Source organism: Labrus bergylta, chromosome 14, assembly GCF_963930695.1.
Source record: "Labrus bergylta chromosome 14, fLabBer1.1, whole genome shotgun sequence".
Classification (NCBI taxonomy): Eukaryota; Metazoa; Chordata; class Actinopteri; order Labriformes; family Labridae; genus Labrus; species Labrus bergylta.
This window is the reverse complement of record NC_089208.1, coordinates 24253287-24278644: the sequence shown is the minus strand read 5'-3', so window position 1 is coordinate 24278644 and position 25358 is coordinate 24253287. Positions and strand designations below refer to the sequence as shown.

General features: G+C 41.7%; 2 protein-coding genes across 3 annotated transcripts; one reads left to right on the top strand and one right to left on the bottom strand.

The window, feature by feature from the left end:
- Positions 1–216: 216 nt before the first annotated feature.
- On the bottom strand, positions 217–2348 carry atg101 (autophagy related 101). The gene is made up of 2 exons (XM_020631181.3): positions 1631–2348; positions 217–1001 (listed from the first exon to the last, which is right to left on the bottom strand). Exons 1-2 carry the CDS (start codon positions 1880–1882, stop codon positions 597–599), a joined length of 657 nt encoding a protein of 218 aa, XP_020486837.1. The 5' UTR covers positions 1883–2348; the 3' UTR covers positions 217–596.
- Positions 2349–2670: 322 nt separating this feature from the next.
- Positions 2671–24736, top strand: LOC109982106 (C2 domain-containing protein 2). 2 transcript variants are annotated; one of them, XM_065963167.1, is made up of 14 exons: positions 2671–3900; positions 5452–5547; positions 8453–8572; positions 12229–12330; positions 12887–13003; positions 15822–15930; positions 18579–18687; positions 18801–18865; positions 18948–19063; positions 19158–19326; positions 20210–20451; positions 20575–20842; positions 21076–21112; positions 22618–24736. In XM_065963167.1, exons 1-14 carry the CDS (start codon positions 3637–3639, stop codon positions 22802–22804), a joined length of 2001 nt encoding a protein of 666 aa, XP_065819239.1. In that variant the 5' UTR covers positions 2671–3636; the 3' UTR covers positions 22805–24736. The 2 variants fall into 2 exon arrangements, with proteins under 2 accessions (XP_065819239.1, XP_020486836.1); XM_020631180.3 differs by lacking the exon at positions 21076–21112 and having other exon boundaries at positions 2688–3900.
- Positions 24737–25358: the final 622 nt, after the last annotated feature.

The window sequence follows — 25358 nt, the reverse complement described above, 5'->3', positions numbered from 1 at the left end:
AGGTCACGATCCCTGAAAATGTGTGCAGGGAGGAAATTGAGGAAACTGTGTTTTTTCAAACATCCACAGCATTTTCATTAAAAGAAATGAGATTTCTTTTTCTTACATGGTGATGTCCTGTGACTTCCTCTTTGCCAGCAGTTTTTTTCTCATCTCAAATGTGATGATACAAGTGTGAATGTTTGAAGGAGCTATGGTTGTCAACTAAATACCCCATTATTTACAATTAAAACATTTATTGCTTAAGATGAACAATAAGTTACACATTTGACATCAGCAACGCAGGTTCTTAAAGAATTTAAAAGATAAAAATTGTTAATAATTTCCCTGTCATAGTTGCATTCCTAGATGGTTGGAGGAATCCATAATGATGAAGAGAATACTAAAAAATCAAAATATATGTAAAATCAACATTACATAATCAAGAATCTTAAGGTGCAAACAAAAACCGAACTATAGCAGATATATCAGAAGCAACAGATGCGTTTGCTTTGCTGACGCTGCGATGTTTTTCCATGTTTTAAAAGGAGACTGCATGACTACAGAGGCAGTTATGAATCATCCAGATCTTTTTTTCTCTCTGTCCTCGAGCATCCTCACAGTGCCAGAGTGTCTTTGATCAGCCTTCTCATGGTTGTGCTCACAGAGGTGCCCAGAGAGTCAGTGATCTGAAATGTGATTTTGTAGAGATAGGGCTGCACATCCTTGAGACTGGTGTCAAACACGTTGTCCACTTCGGACTGGGTGGGCATCTTTGGCAGGTACTCGTGGCGGTTAATAACCTCGACAACGTTGATGACCTTCTCGCCCAGCTTCTCGCCCACTTTCTCCCTGCAGATCTGTCTCTCCTGCTCGTTGGCCAGGTTCACAACGTTGACCTTGATGCTCCACACTTCCCAGGGGATACACTCGTCAGAAAAGGGCCAGCGGGACTTCTTCTTCTGGTAAAACTCGAGTGAGATTTGCCCCATGCCATCACTGCCTGAGATGCTTAAGGCATCCTGCAACCAAGGACATGTTATTTTAATTCACAACAGTCTTAAAAATAAAAGACAGGACGATGCATAGGATCAATACAAAACCACAATTTACTGAATTGCAAAAAATATACATAAATGCTTTGCTAAAGAGAGGCAAATGTAAGTATATGCACATTTCAAGTTTACTTTTACTTTAAATTTTATTTACCATTTTGTTTTGTACCTTTTGCACTATTTAGAATTTATTACTGTAAATATTATTTATCTTATTTTACCTTATTTTATTATTTTGGTGGGACGGAGACAAACGCAATTTCGATTCCACTGTATGTGTGGCATATTTTGAAATTGACAATAAAGTTGACTTTGACTATATCTCCAGAGCTAGAATAGGTACTGTTAATAATTTGATTAAACCAAGACTATTCCATTTTCAGACACATCAAGTAACTTTAGACTGTAGAAACTAGGCTTGTGAAGCCTCAAAGATTTCACCAGCACTACTCCAGCTAGTTTGCTTTAAGTATTGTTTTCATAGCATCATAATAAGCTACGTGAAATCTCTGCAGGCTTCCTTATAATGCACTCGTCAAATTACAGGCCTGCAAAAGCATTACAGTCAACAATCACAGACCGAAACCAACAATTACCTTGAACTCAGACACAGCTTTCCTGATCACTCTGTCCAGCTCTTCCGAGGACACCCTGACGAAGCTAAAGTCGATGAAGTCGCAGTCGATGTCCAGTGTCCCCACCGTCCCGATGGAGTAGGTGCCTTCCTTCTTGTAGTGAAACTTCCCGGTGCTTCGATGCAGTAAAATGGTGTGCAGCAGGGCCAGCATCGATTCTTCGACCTGCCTCGCCTCCACGGTCACCTCGAGCACTTCTGAGCGGCAATTCATGGCAAAATTATGATTATGTCCATTTACAGGCGACGACACAGGCAGGGAGATATGGCTACTGTAGCCTCGATCGTTTGTTTACCTCTCCGAAGGGGCGGAGCCTTATCCACACTGTGTGTTCAAGTACTTACATACATAAAATACTCTCTTTTTTCACCAAGACTCCCCTACCTCCAGGTGTAATGTGTACGGAATAAGTAAAGAGGCATTGTAACATGAGCTAGCCCTCTAACTAGCTAGCTAGCAAGCTCAGTGTTTGGTAGAAAAATCACGATGACGCGGTGTAATCTACGGCAAGTAGTGTAGTTCAAACCAACCCGTTTGAGTTTTTTTTATCTAATTGTGTTAATAAGGTTTACTTTCATGACAAAGCAAGCAATAGTATTACTGGTTTTATGATACTTTCTGAGAATCATAATTAGCCTAAATGGAATTGGACAAACGCTGGTTGCAAGAAAACAACAATAAAAGTTTCGCATTTTTCGTGGTGCATTCTGGGATACGTTGTTTTTTTTGCCACATATCCGTTTCAACAAGGCAACTTTTTACAGTAACCCTGCATTCATGTGCAACTCTGATGCTCGGAGTTCCCAAGTTAAAAAGTCGTTCTTTTGATTTCAGTGTGTTTATGAGCTTTAAGTCGTAATATTAATTGAACTGGTGGTATAATAAAAAAAAGTTTTGATTTTAATAGCCCCGATTACAATCCGACGACAAATAAATCAAAATTATCTGAAATATAGAATCCATTAAAAGTTCATTACCATCTAAATTTAATCTATTTTCGTCTTTGATAATTTTCATAATATGACATCAAGCTCATCAAGTCTGCGAGATGGGTAACAACATTTTCTCCTACTTTCCGAGTTGTTTTTCCAACTTAAGGGTGCGTTAACTGGTCATTCCCAGTGAGCAACTAATTTTTCCGATTATTTTGACAGCCCATGAATGCATGGTGAGCTGAACCTGACGATCTACGGTAAGTCGCGGGGCACAAAACAGCCGTTTTAGATAATATGGCAATAACTGTGGATTGTTAACGGGATTCCCGTTATCTACTGTAGAACTAGAGTGTATCTCTGATTAAATTAATCTCCACTGGGTACAAAAGTACACAAATCAAGTGTCAGTTTTGGAAATTCGCCTTGTTTTTCGCGGCCGTAGGACACCAACTTTGCCGCAGTGCATTCTGGGAGATACAGTCTGTGCCACATATCCGTTTCGAGAAGGCAAGTTTGAGCAGTCCGACAAGTCGAGCCGTAAAGGACTCCACTCCTCACTTCCAGGATGTTTCCCCGGGACTCGTACTCAAAAAACTGGATATTATTTGAAGGAGCTTAACAGCAGACTGTGGAGAATGATCACCTTCGGGACACTTTGGTGGCGCTTTAGCTAACGAAGAATAGCTACTTAATAAGCGAGCCGTGGAGAAGATTAGCTAACTAAGCTAACGACCATATTCAATGAGGGGAGGGAAGATATTGACCTTTTCTGCAGGTTAAGAGAATACAGTTTGATCATGTGTTTGGTCTGTTTAACCAACTTTGGTAATACGACACCTCTGTGTGGCGTTTAAAGGCTGCAGCGGAGTTCTGCATTATGGATAACAATAAACATAGTTTACATTGGGGGTTGAGATTAGTGCAAATATCAGATTCATTGATTTAGCCGATCCCTGGACAAATACATACTATGCGGTAGCCAGGTCATTTCTCAGAGGAGGTGTGTTAAGCCGTGATCATCATCTGCGAAGAATGTCCGACTTAGAAAGTTCATATTTTGGTTTGGAGGATCCGCAGTGGCTGTGTATGGTCACACTTTTCCTCGCATCCGTCGTTACTCTACTGCTGTATTTCATACAGTATTTCCAGCATCGCCGCGTAGGAGACGAGCGGGGAGCAGGAGAGGACAATGAAGCCGCCTCTCTGCTGGGATGGGCTCTGTCACTGAGGAGCTGGAAGAGTCAGTGGAGAGGGGTCTGGTGCAGGGCTCTGAACCAAGAGTCCAGGAAGCGTGGGGTAAGTCTCATGACCACAATGAACTCTGTGAGCTGTGGCAGCCAGGCCAGGTGACTCCAATAAAGACAGCGCACCTTGTCATGTGATGTAAACTGGAGAACGCAATATTGTTTTCTGCATAGGAATAACAAAAACAAAGTCAAATCAACATGAGCCAGCTGCACACTGTCAACATGCACATGAAAAGTTACATAAAAATACACCACCTGTACCTGTTTGTGAAATAATCTCGACTGCTTAATTTGTGATAGTGGGGGACTGCGTTCGCGCTCTCCCTTGATTTTCTTTAATTTTTTAATGTTTTTAATTATTTTTATTTATTTAATTTTAATTATTTTTTGGGCGGCAGTAGCTCAGTCTGTAGGGACTTGGGTTGGGAATTGGAGGGTCGCCGGTTCAAGTCCCGGTACGGACCAAAAATGGAAGTTGGTCTGGTAGCTGGAGAAGTGCTAGATCACTTCCTGAGCACTGCCGAGGTGCCCTTGAGCAAGGCACCAAACCCCCTCCCCACCATCAGCTTAGGAGCGCCTGCTGTGGGCTGCTCTGTCACTCTGACATCTCTCCATTAGTGCATGTCCACAGGATCCTGTTTGTGTGCATGTGTGTGTATTTCAGCCTATGTGTGTGGTGCATGACTTACAAAGTGTAAAAACTGAAATTTCCCCTTGCGGGGATCAATAAAGTAAATCTTAAAAAGGAATAATATGAAATAAATGCTCCTTTAATGAAGTAAGAAAAATAGAAAGTGTTCCTTTCCTGCGTCATGCCGTGTATTTTGCAGGAAGTTTTTTGAGTTTTTCACAAGGCGGAGCAGGGTGAAGAGGGACAGAGAGTGAGAGGGGATAAAAGCAGACTGGAGGCTGTACAGAAGAAACCTATAATACAATACTACTGTCCCCCAGGGGAACATTAGTTGTCACAGCCTCGCACAGTTGGTACACAGGTATACATTTATAAACACGAAGCAACACATGGACAAAGAGAGAGACTAGTCAGCGGGGAGGCTTTTTAAGTTAATGTTATTTTAACAAGCCATAAACTATATGATGGATATATATATATGAACATATATGGATATTTATTAAAAACTTGATACTCCCAGCCTTATCGTCTCTTTTGTAAACATTAGTCACATTTTGACTCAATCAATCTTTACTTGTATAGTGCCAGTTCATAACAGATGTTATCTAAGACACTTTACAAAAGAGCAGGTAAAAGACCTTCCTCTTTGTTCTATTATCTACACCCAACATTTATCCAATCATGAGCACTGAGCAACACTTAGCGAAGTTAAAGTTACAAGGAAAAAGGTCCGTTCAGGGTGACTGTTTGCACTCAACAGAAACACTCTTGCACCACATCCGATCCATCTGCATCACATTTCTCGCTTGCTTGGAATTTTCAAGTCCGAACATCTGCACTGTTGTTGCCAATGTGACGGCTCATTGCTCATTCATTGGCAGCTTTACTTTCCCTTTTTCCCTGCCTTGTGTTAGAGGGTTTATTTTCCATTTTGCTTTATTATTTCTGTCTTGTGTTCTTCCTCCTCAGGGTCCTGTTTTGTTAACTTTTGAAGAAGATGATGTTGAGGCCACTGAGCTCGTTGTCAGAAAAGTGTCCAGCTTTCAAAAGTCTGCCAGGAACAAGGTACACACTCAACATATCTTCTAACTTCTTTTTGATAATAAAGTGGAAGAGTTTTCCTTCACAGCAAAATTCCCTTTTTTCTTGATCTGCACAGTATCATAACATTTCCTATAAGTAGATAGTTGTTTTAGTGTAAATATCAGCTGTGTCTGTATGTGTTGGGGTACAAAGCAGGGGCAAGCTGACGTCTAACTGGGGCTCCATATGATTGGTTTAATGTTTGCATGCTCAGTGAGGTGATTGGTCAATTTGGACAAACTCAGACTTCAAATTGCTCTTCGAAACGTGTTTTTAGCTCGTGTCTCCAAGGTCATGACAGTACCATTTTTGGTCCACACTACGTTTACTGTATCTTTAACGCTGTTTCGGTTTCTGTCTTGCCAACAATCAATGATTATTTTCCGGGAGACTTCTCGATCAATCGCCCTCTTGTTGAGCTCTGGCGCTTCCTCTGCCTCTTCCCAAAATAATATACTTTGTTCTCCACGGCAGCTTCAGCATTCGTCTTTTTTTGCAGTGGACACCTATAGATTTCTAATCTCCTTGTTTATGTTCTCCTCTGACCGAGCCTGTCCTACAAATCAATCTCATCCCTCCTTAATTTAGTGCAGAGGAAACTACTCTACGACCAGTGCTGCATAGAGCCGCAGGGTACAAGAACTGACTCATCAACTCACTGTCTGCTATAGCATGTCTCCACTTTAATTAGATTTGTTGAATCAGTGTGCTCGGCATCTTGGTCCACATGCTTTTTTATTTAAAGTGAAACAACACAAAAAAAAAGGACACTGTACACTTCTGCGATGCTTCTTTTTTTTTATCTGTCATGCAGGTTACGTGCCAACCTGCTGCAGACTTTGTAAACAAACTGGCATCACAGGGCTTTTTTTTTTAGAGAGGTCAGATAGGGGCGGATTGCTTTCTGGGTTGCTGTTGTCGGCTTTGTAGTGCTCCATTTGCAAACTCAGCCCTTTCTTTGTGATCATCACGATATGTTCTGAAAAACCAGGTGCTATGTTGTCGAGTGCAGGGAGTTTAATGAACAGAGGCTTATTTTTACCCCCATGGAGGGAACGTGTGTGCGCGTGCGTGCTCTAAGAGGCTTACATAGCTGTCAGGCTCAGCACTGAGAAGAAGCAGGCAGGCAGGAATGTACTAACACCTATGTTTATGTTAAGGTTTCCCCTCAGAGCCAGCTACACACACACACACACACACACACACACACACACACACACACACACACACACACACACACACACACACACACACACACACACACACACACACACACTCTGATTGGTAGGGGATGAAAATGTTTCTGGTTGGAGACAGTTCCCCATCCTGTGATGATTCTCTCTTCCAGATGCATTCCAGTGCAGTGAAGGTGATTTATTGGACTCACAGATGATTGAATGTGCTCATAATGTCGTTGGAAGCACATGTTTTTCACTTTTCACAGTTCAGTTCAGTGTGAGCTGCTGCTGAGGCACATCGTTTTCTCTTTGTTTTGTGATGAGTTTTAGCAACAGTCAGGGGTGTCACATCTCACTTGTTTTTATTTCCGTTTTTGTTTGTGCCAAGCTTTTTGTTGCTTAAGACTCCACACACACACACACACACACACACACACACACACACACACACACACGTATGAGCAGTTAATTTGACACATGTATGGACATACGCTGTTTTCACACATGCACTCCTGAACATTTCAGGACAGTCTGCCTCTGAAATCTTTCTGAGATGCTTTTTCACACATTTCTCTCACAGTGTCATGTTTCCTGTCTGATGGGTGTTGAGAGGGGATTTCTGACAAGGCAAGAAATTACATAAAAAGACGCAGCAGAAATCTAAGACGGGGGATGAAGTCCGACAGTCCGACACTATATAAACAGTTTTGTTTTTCTGTATATCGATGCTTTGTGTACTTGGACGTATCCACAAAGTATGAAGCCGCTTCTTTACATGCACAAAGTTCCCTCAGGTTGCTAAACAGTTGCTTGACATAAATCTAATCATCCCCGCCCACTCACTAGAAGTAAATTTTTCTGAAAATTCCCCGCTGCTTTCACACACTGGCTCAGCCCGATGTCACGCAGAAATGACACCAGGGGGGCTTGCAAATTAACACCTGGGTAAAGCCGGTAGTTCACATTTGCAGCTCACACTGAATATCTGGGGACATTTTCAAGAGTTTAGTAAAGCTGTGAAAAAAAGTTCTTATTTGTTTATCTAGTTTAAAGTACGGAGGGATTCATCTTAAGCTAATCGTTAATATTTCAAAGCAAAAACATTCATCCAAATCTTCATCTTTATAACTGATTTAAAGCCCTGTGTGCAGTAAAGATGTACCCATAGATTTGAAAGATTAGAGGTCATAAAATATCTTAAAGTCTTCTTTACATGTGAGCCTGTGAGTCTTAAACTTTGAATGTCACATGGCCTGAGACATGTGATAAGATGTTTTTAATTTTAGTGGATCTGCTTGTTCTCGTGATAATTCACGGCATTAATGTCAGCGTCATCAAAAACTGTGAACACAAGAGAGAAGATGGGGAAATGCAAGTTGAAGGAAATTTGGCTTCAGTATGAAAAAAAAAAAATGGAGGATGGTTGCCAGGGGCGATTATGAACGTTTGAGGCGATTTGCAAGATGTGCAAACTGCAGGACATTGAAAGTCAAAGCTGCTGAGTCCATCATGAAGTCTGAAAACACTGATGCCATGGTTTCAACAAATTGTTTCCATTTTCTTTGTTGGGGTCTTTAACAAATCTAAACCTTTGTTTAAATAGTGTGCAGCAGCCACTCTGTATTAGTGAGCTGTGAGTGTTTCCCTCTGTAAAGTGCTCTTGTCGTTTAGGCTCATAAGACTAATGCCTCGCTCTGTCTTCCCATCAGGCCGCTTCCTGCAGTGTGGTTGGAGAGCAGCTTCAGTTCTCCGTCAGCGCAGCGTCGTCATCCATGTCTCCAACCAATCCTCGGAGATACACAGTGTGTGTATCCCCGCTGGAGCTGCAGGTAAATGCTCTGCAGCTTGTAAAGTGAATGACAATGAAACAATACTCATTTGTTCTCTGTGAGTATCCCTTTAACAAAGTTACACCTTCTGTAAGTCACTGTGGTTCAGTTTAATGAGCGGTTTTATTGAACAGGATGTGCTGCCCGGCATTAGATCACTGCTGGCTGGAGGCTTAGATTAAATGGTCGGGATATCTTTCTGTGCTTGGCAAACGTCCCGAAGACCTCATTAAAATCACTGTCAGGCCCTTTCCCTGTATGCCTGCCATGCTTTGGCTACATTCACTTTGAAGAGGGCCGCTCATGATTGATGGAACTCTGAAGTTATGACTAACAGCTACTTGTTCCCGACTGGAAATTACACAGATTCATTTCATTTACAATACTTGAATCTGACAGGGTGATTTTTTTCACTCCTCCTTGTTAAAGCTAGCGGTGTTTAAAGGAAGCAGAGTCATGGGTGATGTGTACTGTATGTTTTAAAGGGAAGCGTGCATTAAGCCGAGCTTAGCTTTCACTCTGTCCTTAGCTCAGTGTTAATTCTTCACCCGTGTGTTTGGATAAAAGCAGCTATACAGGCTAACCCAATTGTATTAAAGGCTATTTATAAACCAATAAGGTGCTTCTCATCCTTCCTGAGCTCATTGTACCATAAATACAAGCTGCAGCGAGAGGCCGTAAGGCTAAAGTCAGGATTAGGGCCGGGGGGAGGTTTTGTTTTGGTTGTGGATCAGCTGTTGTTGCAGGAACATAAAGGAAGCCTCTCGTCTCCTTTTCACTCTGATGATGGCAGCTTTAGTCTGGAACGGTCAGAGAGCCTCTTTAAAACGTCTCCATCCATCCATCCACTGGATCATTTGTTTGCTCTTTACAGAGATCCGTGCTAGAATAGCCCCGTCTAATGATGTCCTGATGTAATGCGAGGGGACAGGAGCTCTGGGCAGTTACTGTACGTGACAGTACACTGTGGTGGTGGTGGTGTGCTGCTGCTTAGTGTACTTTGCCTTTGAACACACTGCTGCACCGCATGGCCTGCTTACATGTCATCAGGGACGTTCATGTGACTTTGCAGTTTTCATCTTTGAAATGCAAACACAATATTTACATGAGTTTGTGTGGTTTCACAACAGGCAGGACTCAAGCTCAAGTCCATTCACCATTTGTGATAATTGTGGAGGACGTCTGGTGTTTTTTGATCCAGTGAGAATCTACGATGTCTTTAATTTGTAATGTACAACATCCAGGGCAATTTACCCCCCTTATGTCAGCACACACAGAGGTCCTCTTATAGTCGTGATCCCGTCTGAAACGGGGTGGTTTTTGTTGTTTTTTAAAGAAGGTTTCTGCTGACCCTCTGTTTAATGCTTTTCAAACCTTTACATCATCATTTTGCACAAGACCTTCCTTTAACATGCTCTCCCCCCAGCACCACTCCTCACCTAAACCAGTATTTCCAGTAGTTCAAAACAGGCCTGACAATGAGTCTCTCCCACTCTGTTACAATGAAGAAGAAGATATTGTTGTCTGGATGTTATCAGGAGTTTATCTGTGAGATCTGGCTCAGAGAGAGAGAGAGAAAGCCTCTTTCATCCTCATGTTGAATTACAAGTCAGTTTGTAGACGACGATGTTCCAGCTTCCCCTTTCTGTTTGACAGGAAGAAGGGGAGGAAGCGGGTACCTTAGTCAGCACTAGGTGTTGTGGCTGGGAGTCTTTTCCTATGGGCCCAGTTGTCCCGTACCGTACTTAAGTACTTAAGAACGATTGCGCCCCCCCCCCCCCAATCACACTGACTAGCCAGTTATGATCACGGTTACCTCTTGTATATAACGTTGTAACTTGTAATACAACACATTACATATTTATGAAGTGTGCTTATGTTACAAGACAGACAGACTAGGAAACAAATTTAAAAAAGGATGTGCGGTCGAGTCTGCATCCGCACATCGGAGAACAACACAGAGAACATGACCGCTACTCTACTGACTTTGAGTCATGTTAGTCAGATACAGACAGAACACTCCGGATGTCTTCCTAATAAAGGCTGTTTACGTTGTTTACCCACTTGCTTGTTCTTGTGCATGAACTGTACCGTGCTGAAGCACACCTCGTCCAAGCGTTCAGAGGAAGTGCACGGATTGGAGCGCTCACAGTAGTCAAACGAGCGGGACTTTGGGGTTGAAGCGGGCTTAGGCATGGTACTGATTGCCTTGTGTAAATGCACTTTGAGTGTCAAACAAGGAGAGGAGTCCATTAAATTATATTCTGAACGTCTAAGGTCCTTCTCTGAGAGCTCCGACCTCCATTTGTGGAGCATTTGAAGCGCAACAGTTTCCTTCTTCTTTACCATTACAACTATCATCTGTTCATAAAGCCTGATGAAACGGTGTATTAGTCTGCTGTATGAACTACACTGCACTCTGGAGTTTGTTTATTGTAGCAAACAGAGTGACAACTGTCTGCTTCATTAATCATCAGTGAGTTCCTAATGCACCTGGTAGATCTGCATATTACATTTACATTTTTAGATCAGTTGAAGGGAAAGAGACCGACCCAATACGACAGGTAAATACAAGCTCGATTTAAAGACAACTGGACATAGTTGCAGACTTTGAAGACATTTCACCTCCTCTCTAAGGCTTCTTCACTTCTAAACTAACTGGCTGTGGATCATTAGCATGCTGATGATCAAGGGGGGGGGGGGGTCACATGAGAGTCGTGAGCTGAGTCGTTGATTGCCTAGAGTAGTAAACATCCTAGATCATCTGTGGGACGTTAGGGTCACATGCTCCAAGGTAGCGCCGGGGCTTCAGTGGAGAGAATTCACAACAGCATTGTAGGTTGATGATAGACGGTGTCTCAGACCAGAGGCCGACCGGAGCGCCTTGTTCCTCTGATGAGGCCTTTGTTTGGCATCACAGAGGCGGCTGTTCAGTGTAACGCTGGATTCCAGGCATGCTGGGACAGGATGGCCCGCTCTGTTTTCTGCCTTTCTCTCGTTTCCTGTCAGCTCTCTCTCTCATATTTTCTCTCTCTCTCTGTCAGCTGAGCGAGGTGTTGACGTACACCTTTGTGACCTCTTCTACTTAACCCTTGTCCTGTTTGTCAGGCTGAGCTGAGAGCCGTTGCGTAAATCTGCTGTGGGATGTAAGGACGGTGTTAAAAGCCTTGGCACCAGTTTTTGTCTTTTGAAGATTTAAAACAGAAGCAAGGAAGTTTCAGGGTTTTATTATGCTGTTGAGTAAACAGGCAGTGGTTTAAATGAGAGTATAGAGCTACACTAAAAAATGAAAATCAACTAAATATATACATAATAACCGATAAGACCCACAGATTTCAGCAGGCACACAGTCTCTTATTGTACTTCATTCCTCACAACTGTTCTCCCATCAGATCACACAGAAGACTAATTGTATGCTCAATAAAATCAGCATGCTACTGGTTTCAGCCAATTAAAGCTTTCAATTTAATCTGGGATTGGTCCTAATTAACGTTTCTTGTGATCCTGATGAGATGAAAGTATTCTTAAACTGCCTGAGCTGGTGACTTTTTGGATGGTATACAGACGTGTATTTATGTATCTGTAGGAGCTATTTATTTGTGCCACTACAGTCTCCTTGTAAACTGTTCTGATTTTCTCTCCTCTGTGTTCATCAGCTTGATCTGCAGATGCAAGAAGCTGAGGATGAGGTGAAGGTGAGCTGGGGAGTGTCTCACCAAGAGGCAGGAGAGCTGCGAGTCACGCCCAATTTCCCACAGGTAAATGTAGGACCTCAGATAATGTCATTGACTAGAGGTGGGGAAAAAAAATCGAAGTACAGTATGTAAAAATGAAGATTTTTCTCTTCTAAGATTTAAAATCGGGTGCCAAAAATCGATTTACAAAAAACAAAACTTTTTGTTTTTTGGGGCTAATCAGTCACTTCTGCTAAATAGACAAATAGAGCAACAAGAAATTCAGCCAGTCTCCAGATGACTGGAGTAGATCCTGATGTACCAATTCAAAAATAGACTTTGAATCCAGAATCATTCTGAAACGAAAATCGATTCTGAATTGAATCGTGACTCCAAGAGTCGAAATCAAATCAAATCATGAGACACCCAAAGATTCCCAGCCATATCTTTCACCTGCTGTCTGTTTAAATGCACCTTCAGCTAAGATTTCAAGAAGTAACAGTTCAGTTAATGATCAGTACAACATTAACATTTAAGTTGAGGTGCACATTGTTTCTTTTAACCTACAGACAAAGAGGTCTTTTTTTGTTGAATCCAATAAATAAGGTTGATATATGTTGATGATTTTCCTCTCTGTCAGGACAATGCAAACACGGTCAGTGTAGCGGCAGTAAAGGAGCAGTTGAAGCAGCTGCTGTGTGCGACGCGTCCCTCTGTGCTGCTGAGCTGCAGGCCTGCTCAGGCCTCAGAGGTCCAGGTGAGTGCATGACTCATTTCTGATGTATGACATCTTCACTGCTGCAACACAAGAACGCCACGCAGACAAGTGTGTGCAAGTCCATCATGTCAAGTCACGAAATGAAAATTGAACAGATAGACCTTAAAGTAGCCTATTCTGTATCAGTTTCATTTTTACTTGTTCCCCTTATGTTAATGTTCAAACTTTCCAAGTCAATGAGTCAACATTTCAACACATTCTTTTGCACACACTTACTAAACCTGACCACATTCTCGTACCGTTTGGAGTGTCCCATCAGTTTTATTTAAAGTTTCAACCACAACTGCTATGCTAGGCTCTTATCATGGCAAAGTAACTTATTGTTAAGATCACATATTCTCCTCCTCTTCAACCAGTTTGAATAAGTCTCAGAGCTCTTCAAAACATGTGTGTGAAGTGTCTTGTTCTAAATCCACTCTGATCCTGTATTTTACCATGTCTATAAACCCCTCTATTTCAGCCCTGCTCAGAACAGGCTGTTTCTGTGTCTGTACCTTTAAATATGTAAATGAGCTGTGTCTGACCACGCCCCCTCTCTGGAAGGACTTGGGTGTCTCGGGCTTTCTCGCTCCATGTCCTATTGTTTAGCCTTGACATAATGACATTGATAGCCTCCTCCGGCTGTTTTGAACTCACTTGTAAACAAAGCAAAGCAGTAAGCTGCTGTCTAAATTGAGTGAATGTTAGACTAAATTCTGATGTTAAGTTCTTGATGTGTAAATAAACAGCTTTTTGCTAAAAGTTCCCTTTGAAAATGTAAAAGGTCTTTCGGACTTTACGTCTATGCCGTGTTCAAAACAGTTTTTGACTGCCCCCTAGTGGCATATAAATCAGATTTTGCAGGTTGAATCGGTTCTTTCATATCTCAGCCTTTAAAGAGCATTATGGGTAATTCTGTCTCAAGGGTTATTGTCCTCATGTTTGACTTTGTGATCGACTGTGTCGCTGTGAAATATGAATCAACTTGAGCGTGTAATCCTGCTCACCGCACAGTTTACTAAAGTCTAACTGATGTATAAAGGCTTTATTATGCTGATGTGCTTTTACAGACATGATTTCACTGAGGCGCCCTTTACCCAGACATCACGCCATGTCATGTGTTTTTTATCTGATAATAATGTCGTCACATTTTTAGTAAAGTGTCGTTTGGATCCTGGGAGTTAAAGACAGAGTCAGTAGCTCTTTCCTAAAAAGTAAAAATACAGAATGATACAAAAGTAATGCCACTCACTCATCACTTCTGAGGCTCCATACAAGTGTGGTGGTGACTGTGTCTGCAGAGACCCTGTCCTCTAACTGGATTTTCATGTTTTGTCTTTCTTGACTCGTGGCGTTTGGAGCGGGGGTGTTTCCCTCAGCCAATGACAGCACACAGGTGTGTTTAGACGTGGATACAAATCAGTGACTGGACAAAATTCAAACCAGCAAAGAAGAGAAAATATAGTCACAGTGAGGCGAAATGACAAAGCAGACAAAGTTCATTTGAACCTTCGGTTGGCTTTCACTCACGGGCTTGGAGTTGGTCTGCTTTGGGTTGGACAGACAGGTGTCAAACACCGGCGGTTAGCTTGTGCTGACTTGCTAAGTTATCACTTTTACATTAAAACAAATATAATATTCTCAGGTAGCCTTCAGTGTAGGTACCAGCAGTGAACGTAGAGCCTGCAGTGAGTGTGTGTTTCTGTTTTTGATGACCCCGGGAGGAGAGGCCTAGTTTGAATGTTGTGTTTACAAGCTGAAACCGATAATGCTACTGACTCCTCCTTTAAAGCCCTGCAGGAAACATGACAAGTTCTGTTGAGTGCATTGTCAATACATCCCTCCTAAAATGTTTACCAGACTTTAGGCTTGACCGTCCCTCCCACTGAGACACAACAGAGTCTCAGGTTTCAACTAATTCTATTCTTTATTCAATTATAGATTATTTCCTGACTGACCAAAAGTGATCTCTTGAAATGTTTGAATTTTCCTTCATCTCAGGAAATGTTTAATGATTGGCCGTCCATTTACTTATCATCTAATAGTTACATCAGCAGCTGAGATTACCCCACTGTCACCTCAATCCCTGTAATTACAAGGTTGAAAATAATCAGGCCGATCGGTCTTCAGGTTTATTAACAGTGAAGTCCGAATGTGGGAGCCTTTCCGTACTATTAATACCAGTAAGCCTTCAGGTCAAACCTGGCCTCTTATTACCAGGAAATCAATCCCAGCTTTTTATCTGGACCTTCAAAGTAAAACAGACGACTTGTAATGCAAATTCAGCTGAGTGATAACGAGAACCACATGCAAATCACAGGGAGGCTCACCGTCTGTCCCCGGGGATGGTTTCATAGCACCTTACTTTCATGTACCTAGGGTTAATAATATGTTTCATCACACAGAATATTATGGATAACACAGTTTAATTCCCCTCTACATTGTCCCCCATCAGCATGACCCTTTTGTAAACAATGCTATTCCAACATGCAAAGTATGTTTAGATTTCTTTCTGGGTTTATCACAAATTATAACACCAACATAAACTATAAAAACAACAACATGGAAACATATACTTACAAAAATGACAATTAGAATAGGAAAAACAAAACCTCACCATTACCATTAAAACACTGTCAGTAACTTCTGAATGTAAATAAATGATCTGACTGATTGATGGTTTGTACGGTCATGTCTTTGCATTGTGTCCCCTCTTTCAGAAAAAGTTGGAACAGGGTACTTTGTTTACATTTTTGCTGTTAATGTTGCACCCAACAGATCAACATTCATTTACTTTTACTTTCTTTTTTTTCAACAGGCAGCGCACAACAACGTGGTTTCACCCCCCAAACCCCCCCGCGCCCACGACTGGAAGCTGCTGGTGAAGAACATCAGGGTGACACTGAATCAGGAGGACGATGCTGCAGGTTGGACTCTGACATTTAGAGTCACTAAAGTTCTTATGAAACAGATTTAACCAACGTCTTACATGTTTTTGTTTGTTTAACTCTAAAACCTGACCTCACTCACAAGTCGTCAGTTCCCATCATCACAGATATTGCTTCTTTAAAATAATAGGAGAAATACAGTATATGTAACTCTGACACCTAGAGTTTAAAATGGGTACTACAGTCAGAATTCAAAATATTGTAGAGAGCTGTCTCTTCCCCCCCCTGCTCTCCTCCTCTCTAGAGTCGATGCTCATGCAGGTTGCCATGTGGTGAACACTGAAGCTTCAGTGTTTAGCCAGCTCTGTAGCTCTTCAGTAACTCATCTTCTTCCAGAAGATTATCGAGTACAGAAGGCGACTTTAAAGCAAAAGTAAAGAGTTTCTATTTTGATGTTTTCTGAACCAAAGAGAATTAATTAGCTGAGTGATTTCCATGTTTCTAAACTCCACCCATAACCCTATTCCAAAAAAATCACATCACCTGAGGTCCAGAACAGTTGTCTGAGGTTACTTTTATTCCAATAGGATTAATTTTTTGTTCAATTCAAAAGATCTTTTTCTCAGACTTTTGGGACTCATCTCAAATAACTGACATAAATTCTGTCTTATCTGATCAACTTTAAGTTTATTAGTTTTTCCTCATATCCCTTCTATATGTATTGCTTTAGAGACTCCCTCGGCCTCTCCTTTGTCTGCTTTGTCTTCTTTTGTCCAGAGACTGTGCTGATAGAAAGGCTGCTTGTTTGCCAGTTGGCTGTTCAAGGTGCTAATCTGTTGGTCAAAGCTGAACAACGTTGGCAGTGCAGTCGTAGAACACCCACATGAGTATCGCTACACCACTCGCACATTAGTGAGATTCCCCTATGTTGAGAGTGAAAACAAATCACCAGGGTGTTGTCAGACATGAAACTTGTGTTGATGATTTCCTGTTAAACATGCTGACAAGTGATGAAGTCTCTGATCTTCTTCAACTACTGTGTTTGGTTAATGTCAGCGTTGAGTCATTCTCTAGTTGTGACGCGTCTGTTCTCAGGACTCCAGACATCCTCTTTAAGTACCCTGCACAACACTTGATATGGTTCAGCAGAGACATGACACAGCGTTCAACACTTTAATATCTGTTTTCCTTCCTTCAAGTGGAGAACAGTTATACTTAGCTGAGTTTCACTTGTGAGACTTCCTGTGAGCGCCAGAAGCCAGAGCTGATGCAGCGATGATCCCTCTTTAAAAATATTACAATACTGATTTTAAAAATGGAGGAACTCATACGTCTATGTTTTGATCAAGTTAGTTATTTTATTGACTTTTTTTTAAACTGAAACTGTATTTATTTAGAACCTTTTCAAACAAAGTCACAAACTGCATCACAACAACAAATACAACAGAAGTGGATACATTGACAAGATAAAGGCATTAAAAGAACTTTCTGGCAAGACAAAACTGAAATAGAGCAATATGTAACTCTGACACCTAGTGTTTAAAATGGGTGCTGCAGTCCAAATTCGAAACATTGTAGAGAGCTGTTTGCCACCGCCCACTCCCCCATAGAGTCGAAGGTCACACAGGTCACCATGTGGTGGACACAGAAGCTTCAGTGTTTATCCAGCTCTCCATCAGTCTGTAAACCTTTCTGTGTTCTAACCTCTCTCCATTTTTCAAAAGCATCTCCAACATTGATCCTAGTTTGAGCACGTTTCTGCTCGTGGAGCTTATTAGAAACATGCAGAGGCTTTTTACGGTACAATCACTTCTATCTGAACTTAGAGATGCACCGATCCACTTTTTATCAGTTCCGACCCGATTCCAATACATGTACATGTACCATTACGGATAATGATTCTGATATTTTTACATCATAACTAATAATGTTATTGTTGTTGTTGGTATCATGTGTAAGGCTACACAAAGCTGTAGTAAACCAGGCATTGCATTGTGCTGGCTTCACAAACAAACAGTAAGCAGCAACAACTGTCATGTTTTCAAATTAAAAGTTTGTAAGAAATGTACTTTTGATCATATAGAAGGAGCTGTTTTATCTCATCTTAATGTCGTCATGGAGACAATTTCTGGGCACTTCTTACAGTTCAGTCTGAACGTCTTCAAAGTGAATCACTTTGGCCTTTTAAAGTAATATTTTAGACCGTAAAACCATTACTCAAGCGCAGAATTAGCCAGTGTAATTAATCATGAAAGAATGAAGATTCAAATATGTCGTCAGCCATTTTTGCACCAATATGACTACCTCAAGTTAATCAGAAGGCTACTTTTACATTATTGCATGTATTATACCTTTATAAATCAACATATAAGTCTGATAGCTGGCTCTGGCTCTAGTCTTTAAGCTTCCTGCTGATGTAGTAATCACTAAGACGAGGTGCTTTCACAGCAGTAGAGTCTGGCTCGGGGCTCCATAAGACCGGATTTATCTCTTGTGCTGAGGAAGAGCTCTCACCCGTTACTTTAGGAGTGTCCTCTAACCTCTGCATAATTCATCATTCCTACAGCGTAAGCTAAACCTCCTCTTTGGCCACTACACTGAAGCAGTTGAATTGACCGAGCATAATTAACCTTGCAGCAGTAGATTAGATTTTTGTGTCTCTGACAGTGTTTGTGCTGTGTTTGCAGGCAGCATGAATCCTCTTTGTGTACTGAAGTTAGATGATCCTCCACAGAAGTTTAACACCTCAGTTTTAAAGAACACAACCAATCCTGCCTGGGACCAGCCCTTTATCTTGTAAGTGTTTACTTCAGAGATGTGTATGGTTATTTATCTGTGTGTCATCCACAGCTATAATACATGCTCTCTCTTTGTCCTGAAAATTATTCAAATTTTTTTTGTCTCACCAGTGAATTAAATGGACTTTCAAAAGAGCTCAATATTCAGCTGATGAATGATGGACAACCTCAAGAGAGTAAGGAAACCGCTTGCTTATTTTGATCTCTAGCTGTGCGGCCACATGATGATGTGATCGTGAGTGTTTTCTCCTCTTTCAGATTCCTTACTTGGTCAGGTGTCGGTGCCTTTCGATCTCGTAAAGAAGCATCCCAAAGGACAGCAAACATTTGCACTCATGACCAAAGACACAGTGACTGGATCACTTACTACTGACGTAAGGATTGTTACCTTAGCATCAACAGATCAAGTCTAATTCTTCTCATGTATATACGACCAGTGTATAATATTAAGTGATTTGTGTCCTTCAGTTTACCTTCCTGGAGCCCAGTGAGGTGAGGTCCTGGCACCCTCCTACCCCCGCCTCCAATAAGAGGGTGGAGATGGATCGTACCGTCATGCCCTGCGGCACCGTGGTCACCACCATCACCGCGGTGAAGAGCAAGCCCGGTCGCCCGCTCCCTCCAGGCCTAACCATAGGTACAGCCACTCAAACTAGTGATGTAAAAGAAGGACACTGCTGCATCTTTGAATGTCTCATTTCACTTTAACAAACTCTCAGACAGCTCAGCTGACGAGTCCAAAGTAATATCCACCTTATGACATCACACATTTACCTCTGAGCTGTTTGACTTTAGTTTGTGATCCCTAACCACTTCCTGTTTCTGTGCTTAAGCTATTGTTTAACCTACTATCTACCAGAAGTTCCTTACTTTTTTTCAAAATAAAAGCAGGGTTAAATTAAAAACAGCAAGTAAAGTACTCTCAGTTTAAGACTGTACAAAAATTCAAACTAAAAGCCCAACTATTATTTTTAAATGTGAAATAATGAAATTTAGAATTTATTGCAATGAACTATGGAAATTCCCCAATTATTTTTTAAATAAAAAAATGTAAAGGTTTGACGGCCCTAGTTAAAATGGTGTACTGGACTCATTTCAGCTTTAAGTCTAGAGATGAAAACACATGAAACTTTGAATTAAAATGACATGAGTGAAACTTGTAAAAATACTTTTTAAACTGAACACAACAAAAGTAAATGACACATCAGATGTTTAATTAATCAAACGTTAAATTAATGGAAGAATGTATTATATGTTGATGGCTCTTCTTCGTGGAAAACATTTTGACACAGGTTAAAAAAAACAAACGTGGATGCAGGTTTGATTCTGTTCAGCTCCTTTGGTTTTAAGCTCCTTGTATTTTATAAGGACAGTTAAATAGAAATGATCCATCAGCCATGTTAAGAGTAGGGCTGCATGTTGTCAGTCATACACATGTTTGTCATATTCTAACAACTGATATTTTGAACTTCCATATTACCTGTTAAGAAGTTAATTCAGGAAACTTTGTTCTCCCTCAGATCCTGCCGTTAAATCTGCGTCCATCAAGCCCAAGCTGTCGGGTCGTCGAGTGTCAGAGCAGCCGTGTGTGCTGGGGCTCACGGTCAATAAGGCTCTGTCCTCTTCTGATACTGAGCTGCTGATGCTCAACGGCACCGACCCGGTGGCCGAGGCGGCCATCAGACAACTGCACCAGTCTGCCAAACAGAAGCTCAAATCACCGGTGAAAAAGAGTACCATCATCATCTCTGGCATTGCAAAGGTAAGGAGGTGGCTCACGAAGGAACTGGTCACTGAGACACAGTACGGTTTAATTTGTATCTCTGTTTAACCAGATGAAACAATCACTGTACAAGGAATTGATTTAAAAAATTGGACTTCCCAGACACCATTGTCTCAGGACGATGAGCTCGCTCTGATGGCGGGCTACGCTGCAGCGATGGACGCCTCGATGTCAGAGGGCAGCTCCACTCAGGATGTAACCACGGCGATAGCGACGGGGGCCAGCAGCCCTCCAGATGAGTCTGAGCCCCAGGAGGGCCCCAGTGGAATCGGCCGGCCTCCAGACGACTGGGAGAGCCAAACCGGGGAGACTCTTGACCATACCTCGCTGTCCATGTGTGTGTCTGAGGCCAGCTGCAAGAAGACCCGAGGTGAGTGCTCACGGGGCGGAGTTACTAACCACCTGAAGCCACAAGTACCTGTGGATAACAATGTTTTATTTCATAAAGCTACGCTTTAAATGCTCCCACAACACATTGTCTCAAAGGCAGAACTTGATACGTTTTCTTCTTCTGGATGTTTGAATTGTAACCTGTTGCTCCTTCGTCTGTTTTCTTTTCTCTTTGTTTGAACTTTCTCTTTGTGAACATCACTGCCATCTTAGAGGAAAGCAGTGATAAGCTCACATTAAGTCCAGAAGAGTAAGTCATTACCTTGTCCTCTATGTGTAGTCTCCTGTAGCTATCAGTAGACTAGATAACAAGTGGAAGTTGTTTAGATATTAGCACATCATGTAGTAGTTATATTTTAAAACATTTACAAGAACTCAGGGTTTTACAAAACATTTAAGTACCTGCAATATAATAAACTGACTAGTAGGACATTTTATGCACTTTGAACAGATTACATTTTATAGGGCTTTCACACTCGCAGAAAACTCCAGAAAAACTCCTGATACTTCCAGGAGGAGCTGCATGTGTGAACGCAAACAGACAGACTTTTCACTCAGACTTCACCCGGAGTTCCTCCTGCCTACCCTTTAGTATTTTTTTCTGCATTAAGTCCAAGTGAGCTGACATAAGAACGCAGCAGGATATCATAGTGAGAGGTGGGAGTGACGTTTGTATCCTGTGACTGCTGCACGGTGCACAGACTGTCTGCACGCCACTGCTACGATAATTAAACGGCTGCGTTGTGTTTTCTGTTCTCCAGTTTGTTCTCCTCTGCTCCTTTGCTCACATTGTTGTTCCATTGAACTACACGTAGCATTGACATAAAGTCAACTTTCTCATTATAGCATCATATACCAGAATCTGTTGCTTCAGCGCTACTTCCACTTTGTTTCTTTTACGTCACGTCTTCTTAAGGAGACCCCCCCTTCCCCCATCACATCAGTGTCACTTTACACATTATGCTCTTTAAATTCAGGGGCTGCAAGCCCAAAATATCTGATGTTTTCCTCCTTTAATGTGATCAAAACAGTATGATGCCATCAACTGATACAGCCGTTACAAAGGGAAGATTAATACTCAATCAGTCAATTTTCTTTTGTATAGTGCCAATTCATAACAAATCTTATCTCAAGTAACTTTACCAACTGAGCCACAGCCACCCCGTAAGGTCTTTTGTAGAGGTGGTCTTCTTACAACTGGAGGGTTGGTGGTTCGGTCCCCAGCTCCTGCAGCCACATGTCTGATGTGTCCTTGGGCAAGACACTTAACACCAAGTTGCTCCCGTGTATGAATGTGATTAGTAACTTCTGATGGTGACTTTACAGAGCAGCTTCTGCAGCGTGTGAATGTGAAGGTGTGACCTGCGGTGTGAAAGCACTTTACAATCTCAAGTTCATTTACCATGTACATACTTTTTGTAATATGTTACAAAAGAGCAGGTAAAGACCTTACTCTTTGTTATACAATCTACAAAGACCCAACGTTAATCCATCATTAGCACTTTAGCAAAGTTGCAGCAGCAAGGCTCGAGCAAAACCAATCTAAAGTGAGATCGCTATAATATTTTCCTCCAACACTTCCTGTCCTTTTTTCACGATCAATAACCAACAATTTGCATTCTACACAATTTCTGTGCCATAGCTGCTTCAGCTGTTTTTAACCCGCTGCTACTTCAGAAACTGATATGAGTGAATGTTGCCAGAAGTCTTATTTGAAGTCATCACTCTCAATATTTACTGTAAACTCTCTTACAGGCAGCTTCCTGCAGAAGAGTGCCAAGCTCTTCTTCCGGCGGCGTCACCAGCGCAAGGAGCCGGGGATGAGCCAGTCGCACAACGACCTGGTCTACCTGGAGTCTCCGGCTGCGGTGGAGCGAGCCAGCCGAACAGCCACGATCAGCCGCATGCTCAGCCGCAAGAGCAAGAACAAGAGCAAAGCTAACGGCTCTACCTCCACGGGGGAACCACACGAGTGAACCCTACCCTGCTCACCCATCAGTCCCTCCTACAGCAGCTACCACCTCCACCTCAAACATGCACTGGCAAACCTCCTGGCTCACCTGCTCCCCCTACTGGCCGGCCTGCATACTGCGGCTCATGCATTGTGAATGGGAAAGCTTTGCAGACGTAAAAAAATAAATCCTCTTTTACTGCCGTTTCCTTCCACTACAAAGGAAGTGTGTGCATGTGTAGATGAAGGTCTCCACTCTTGGATTAATGGCTTCCAGAGGATATTATATAGCATGTTTGTTTTATTTGATTTTATGCAATGTTTTGAACTTTTTATTTTTATTTTATTTTTTTAATCGCTTTGTGGCCTTGTTACCGACAGAAGAGACTGCCGGTGTGGGCTGTAACTCTTTACCTCACTGAGTGTGACGAGGAAACTCTCCCTGCTGTAAACCGTACGTTTCCTTACGGTGGACTGACAGGACCAAAGATGAAGAGAAGAGTGGTGTTTGTATGATTTGCACACTTGTAGTACCTTTAATTTAAAGTGCAATGACAGGAGCTACTCATGTGATCGAGATTTAAAAAAAAAAAAAAAACATTCACAAAGGGAGATGATCTTTTCACTCCAAGTGGGAGATAGTAACACGACTACTTTTTTTGACACTAATACTATGAAATATAGTATTTATATCCATTCATTTGAAATGCTTCTAATTGTATTCTAATTACGCCAGACATGAGAAACAGCTGTATGAAATGTGCATAAAATAGGGGAAACAGGAATAAAAACGTCAGCCTTATGTCTAACAAAGATTTCAGAAACGGTAGATTCTGATTGTCATGCAAACCCCCGCTACAAACTGAAGTTAACGACCACCCGAAAAGTAGGAGAGAAGTAGTGACACTGTGGCTAAAAGTTCAGCTATATGTGAGTGTTTTGTTTACTTCTCTGCAGTGTTTTTCAAAGATATGCAACCGTCTTCCTCGTCTTCCTTCCTGCACACTACTGTTATCAGCAGGGTTGTTAATGTGTCAAAAGGGAAATGAATGAAACTTTCTAATCCAGGGACTGTGACGTTACACTCAGCCATACTTGTCGCTTTACGCACTAATGAAATTTGTTCTGTATTCTTGTGTCAACCCTGCAACTCTCCAGTCTTTTTCTTAAAAGATGTAGCTTTGGACACATGAGCAAGAGAAAGTGTGAATGCATTTAGGAGTAAACAAATAACCCTGGCTGCTTTTTTTTTTATCCAGCTAATGATTGTATTTCCTTTTTTTTAAGCAGCTTGTTGCAGACATGTCTGTACATCATTTTAACTACTGTTTCTAAGAGAAATGATGCTTCACAGTGACGGACAGATCGCCTTACAGTCATTCTGAGGACGTCACCAGCTCTCTTCTTCCTTGACTTGATGTGACTTTTGGCCACTGTGTTCCTGCAACATCTGCATAAGACCATAATCTAGAAGCCTATGCACATAACATATCTGATAACAGAGTGTTTACATTGTGAGACTATCAGAAATAAAAATAAAAAAACACTCACTTGCTGTTCATGGCCGCGCTCTCATGCACCATCATTGTCTGTTTTAAGAGCATATTCACACCAGGAAGAAGAATTCTGTCACCATCCAAACCCTGAGAGAAGGAGGGAAACACGAGTTGTTTTAAATATTCTCAGCGTCAGATTGTTGCTCATGAAATGAAGCCTGCAGGCATCAGGCATACTGAATGCCTTCAGTAAGCAGTAGGGCTCTATGTGATTAATAAACTGCTTCCTGATGTGTTTTTATTAGCATCTGCTCTGTGTGCAGACACATTTGTTGCAGGAAGTCGGTCATTTTCCCTACAGGGATTGTAACTAATCTGCATATATTATTTCATTTCCAGTAATAAACTATTGATTGAGTAACAGAGATTGTGGTGCCACTCTAAATATCCACGCTATAGTAAACTCTTCCGGGTGATCCTTTAACTCCATGTGCTGTTTCACTGCTTTTATTTTACACTTGTATTTTACACTATTTTACAGATTGTATTCTGATGCACGGTTGGTTCACATTATAGCATTATTCTGTCTTTGTTTGACAGATGTTGAAGTTCATCTTTATTTTTCTTGACTTGTTGCTTTTTCTCCCCATGTTTGATCCGCAAACTGTTTCAACACTAAATGCATCAGGCCTCTAACCTGCCTTTATTTGTCACTACATATGGCAACATCAGGCCAGTAACAGGGAATGGGGCTCTTAAAGGTCACATATTGTCCAAAATCCACTTAAACATTTGTTCGTAACACTAACGTGTCCCTGGTCTGTCTACAAACCCCCCAATGATGAGAAAAGTCCATCCTCTCCGTCTTTCCCCTGCTCCACTTTTCAGAAAATGTGTGCTCAAACAGGCCGTTTGGAGATTTTCCCTTCATGACATCACAAAGGGCAGTAACCCCTCCCCCAGGAGGGTGACACTCCTACAGCTAGGTGTTTGTTCTGCCTTCTGAGTCTGCCTCCTCACCGTAAACAATAGAGCGAGAAAGGTACAGA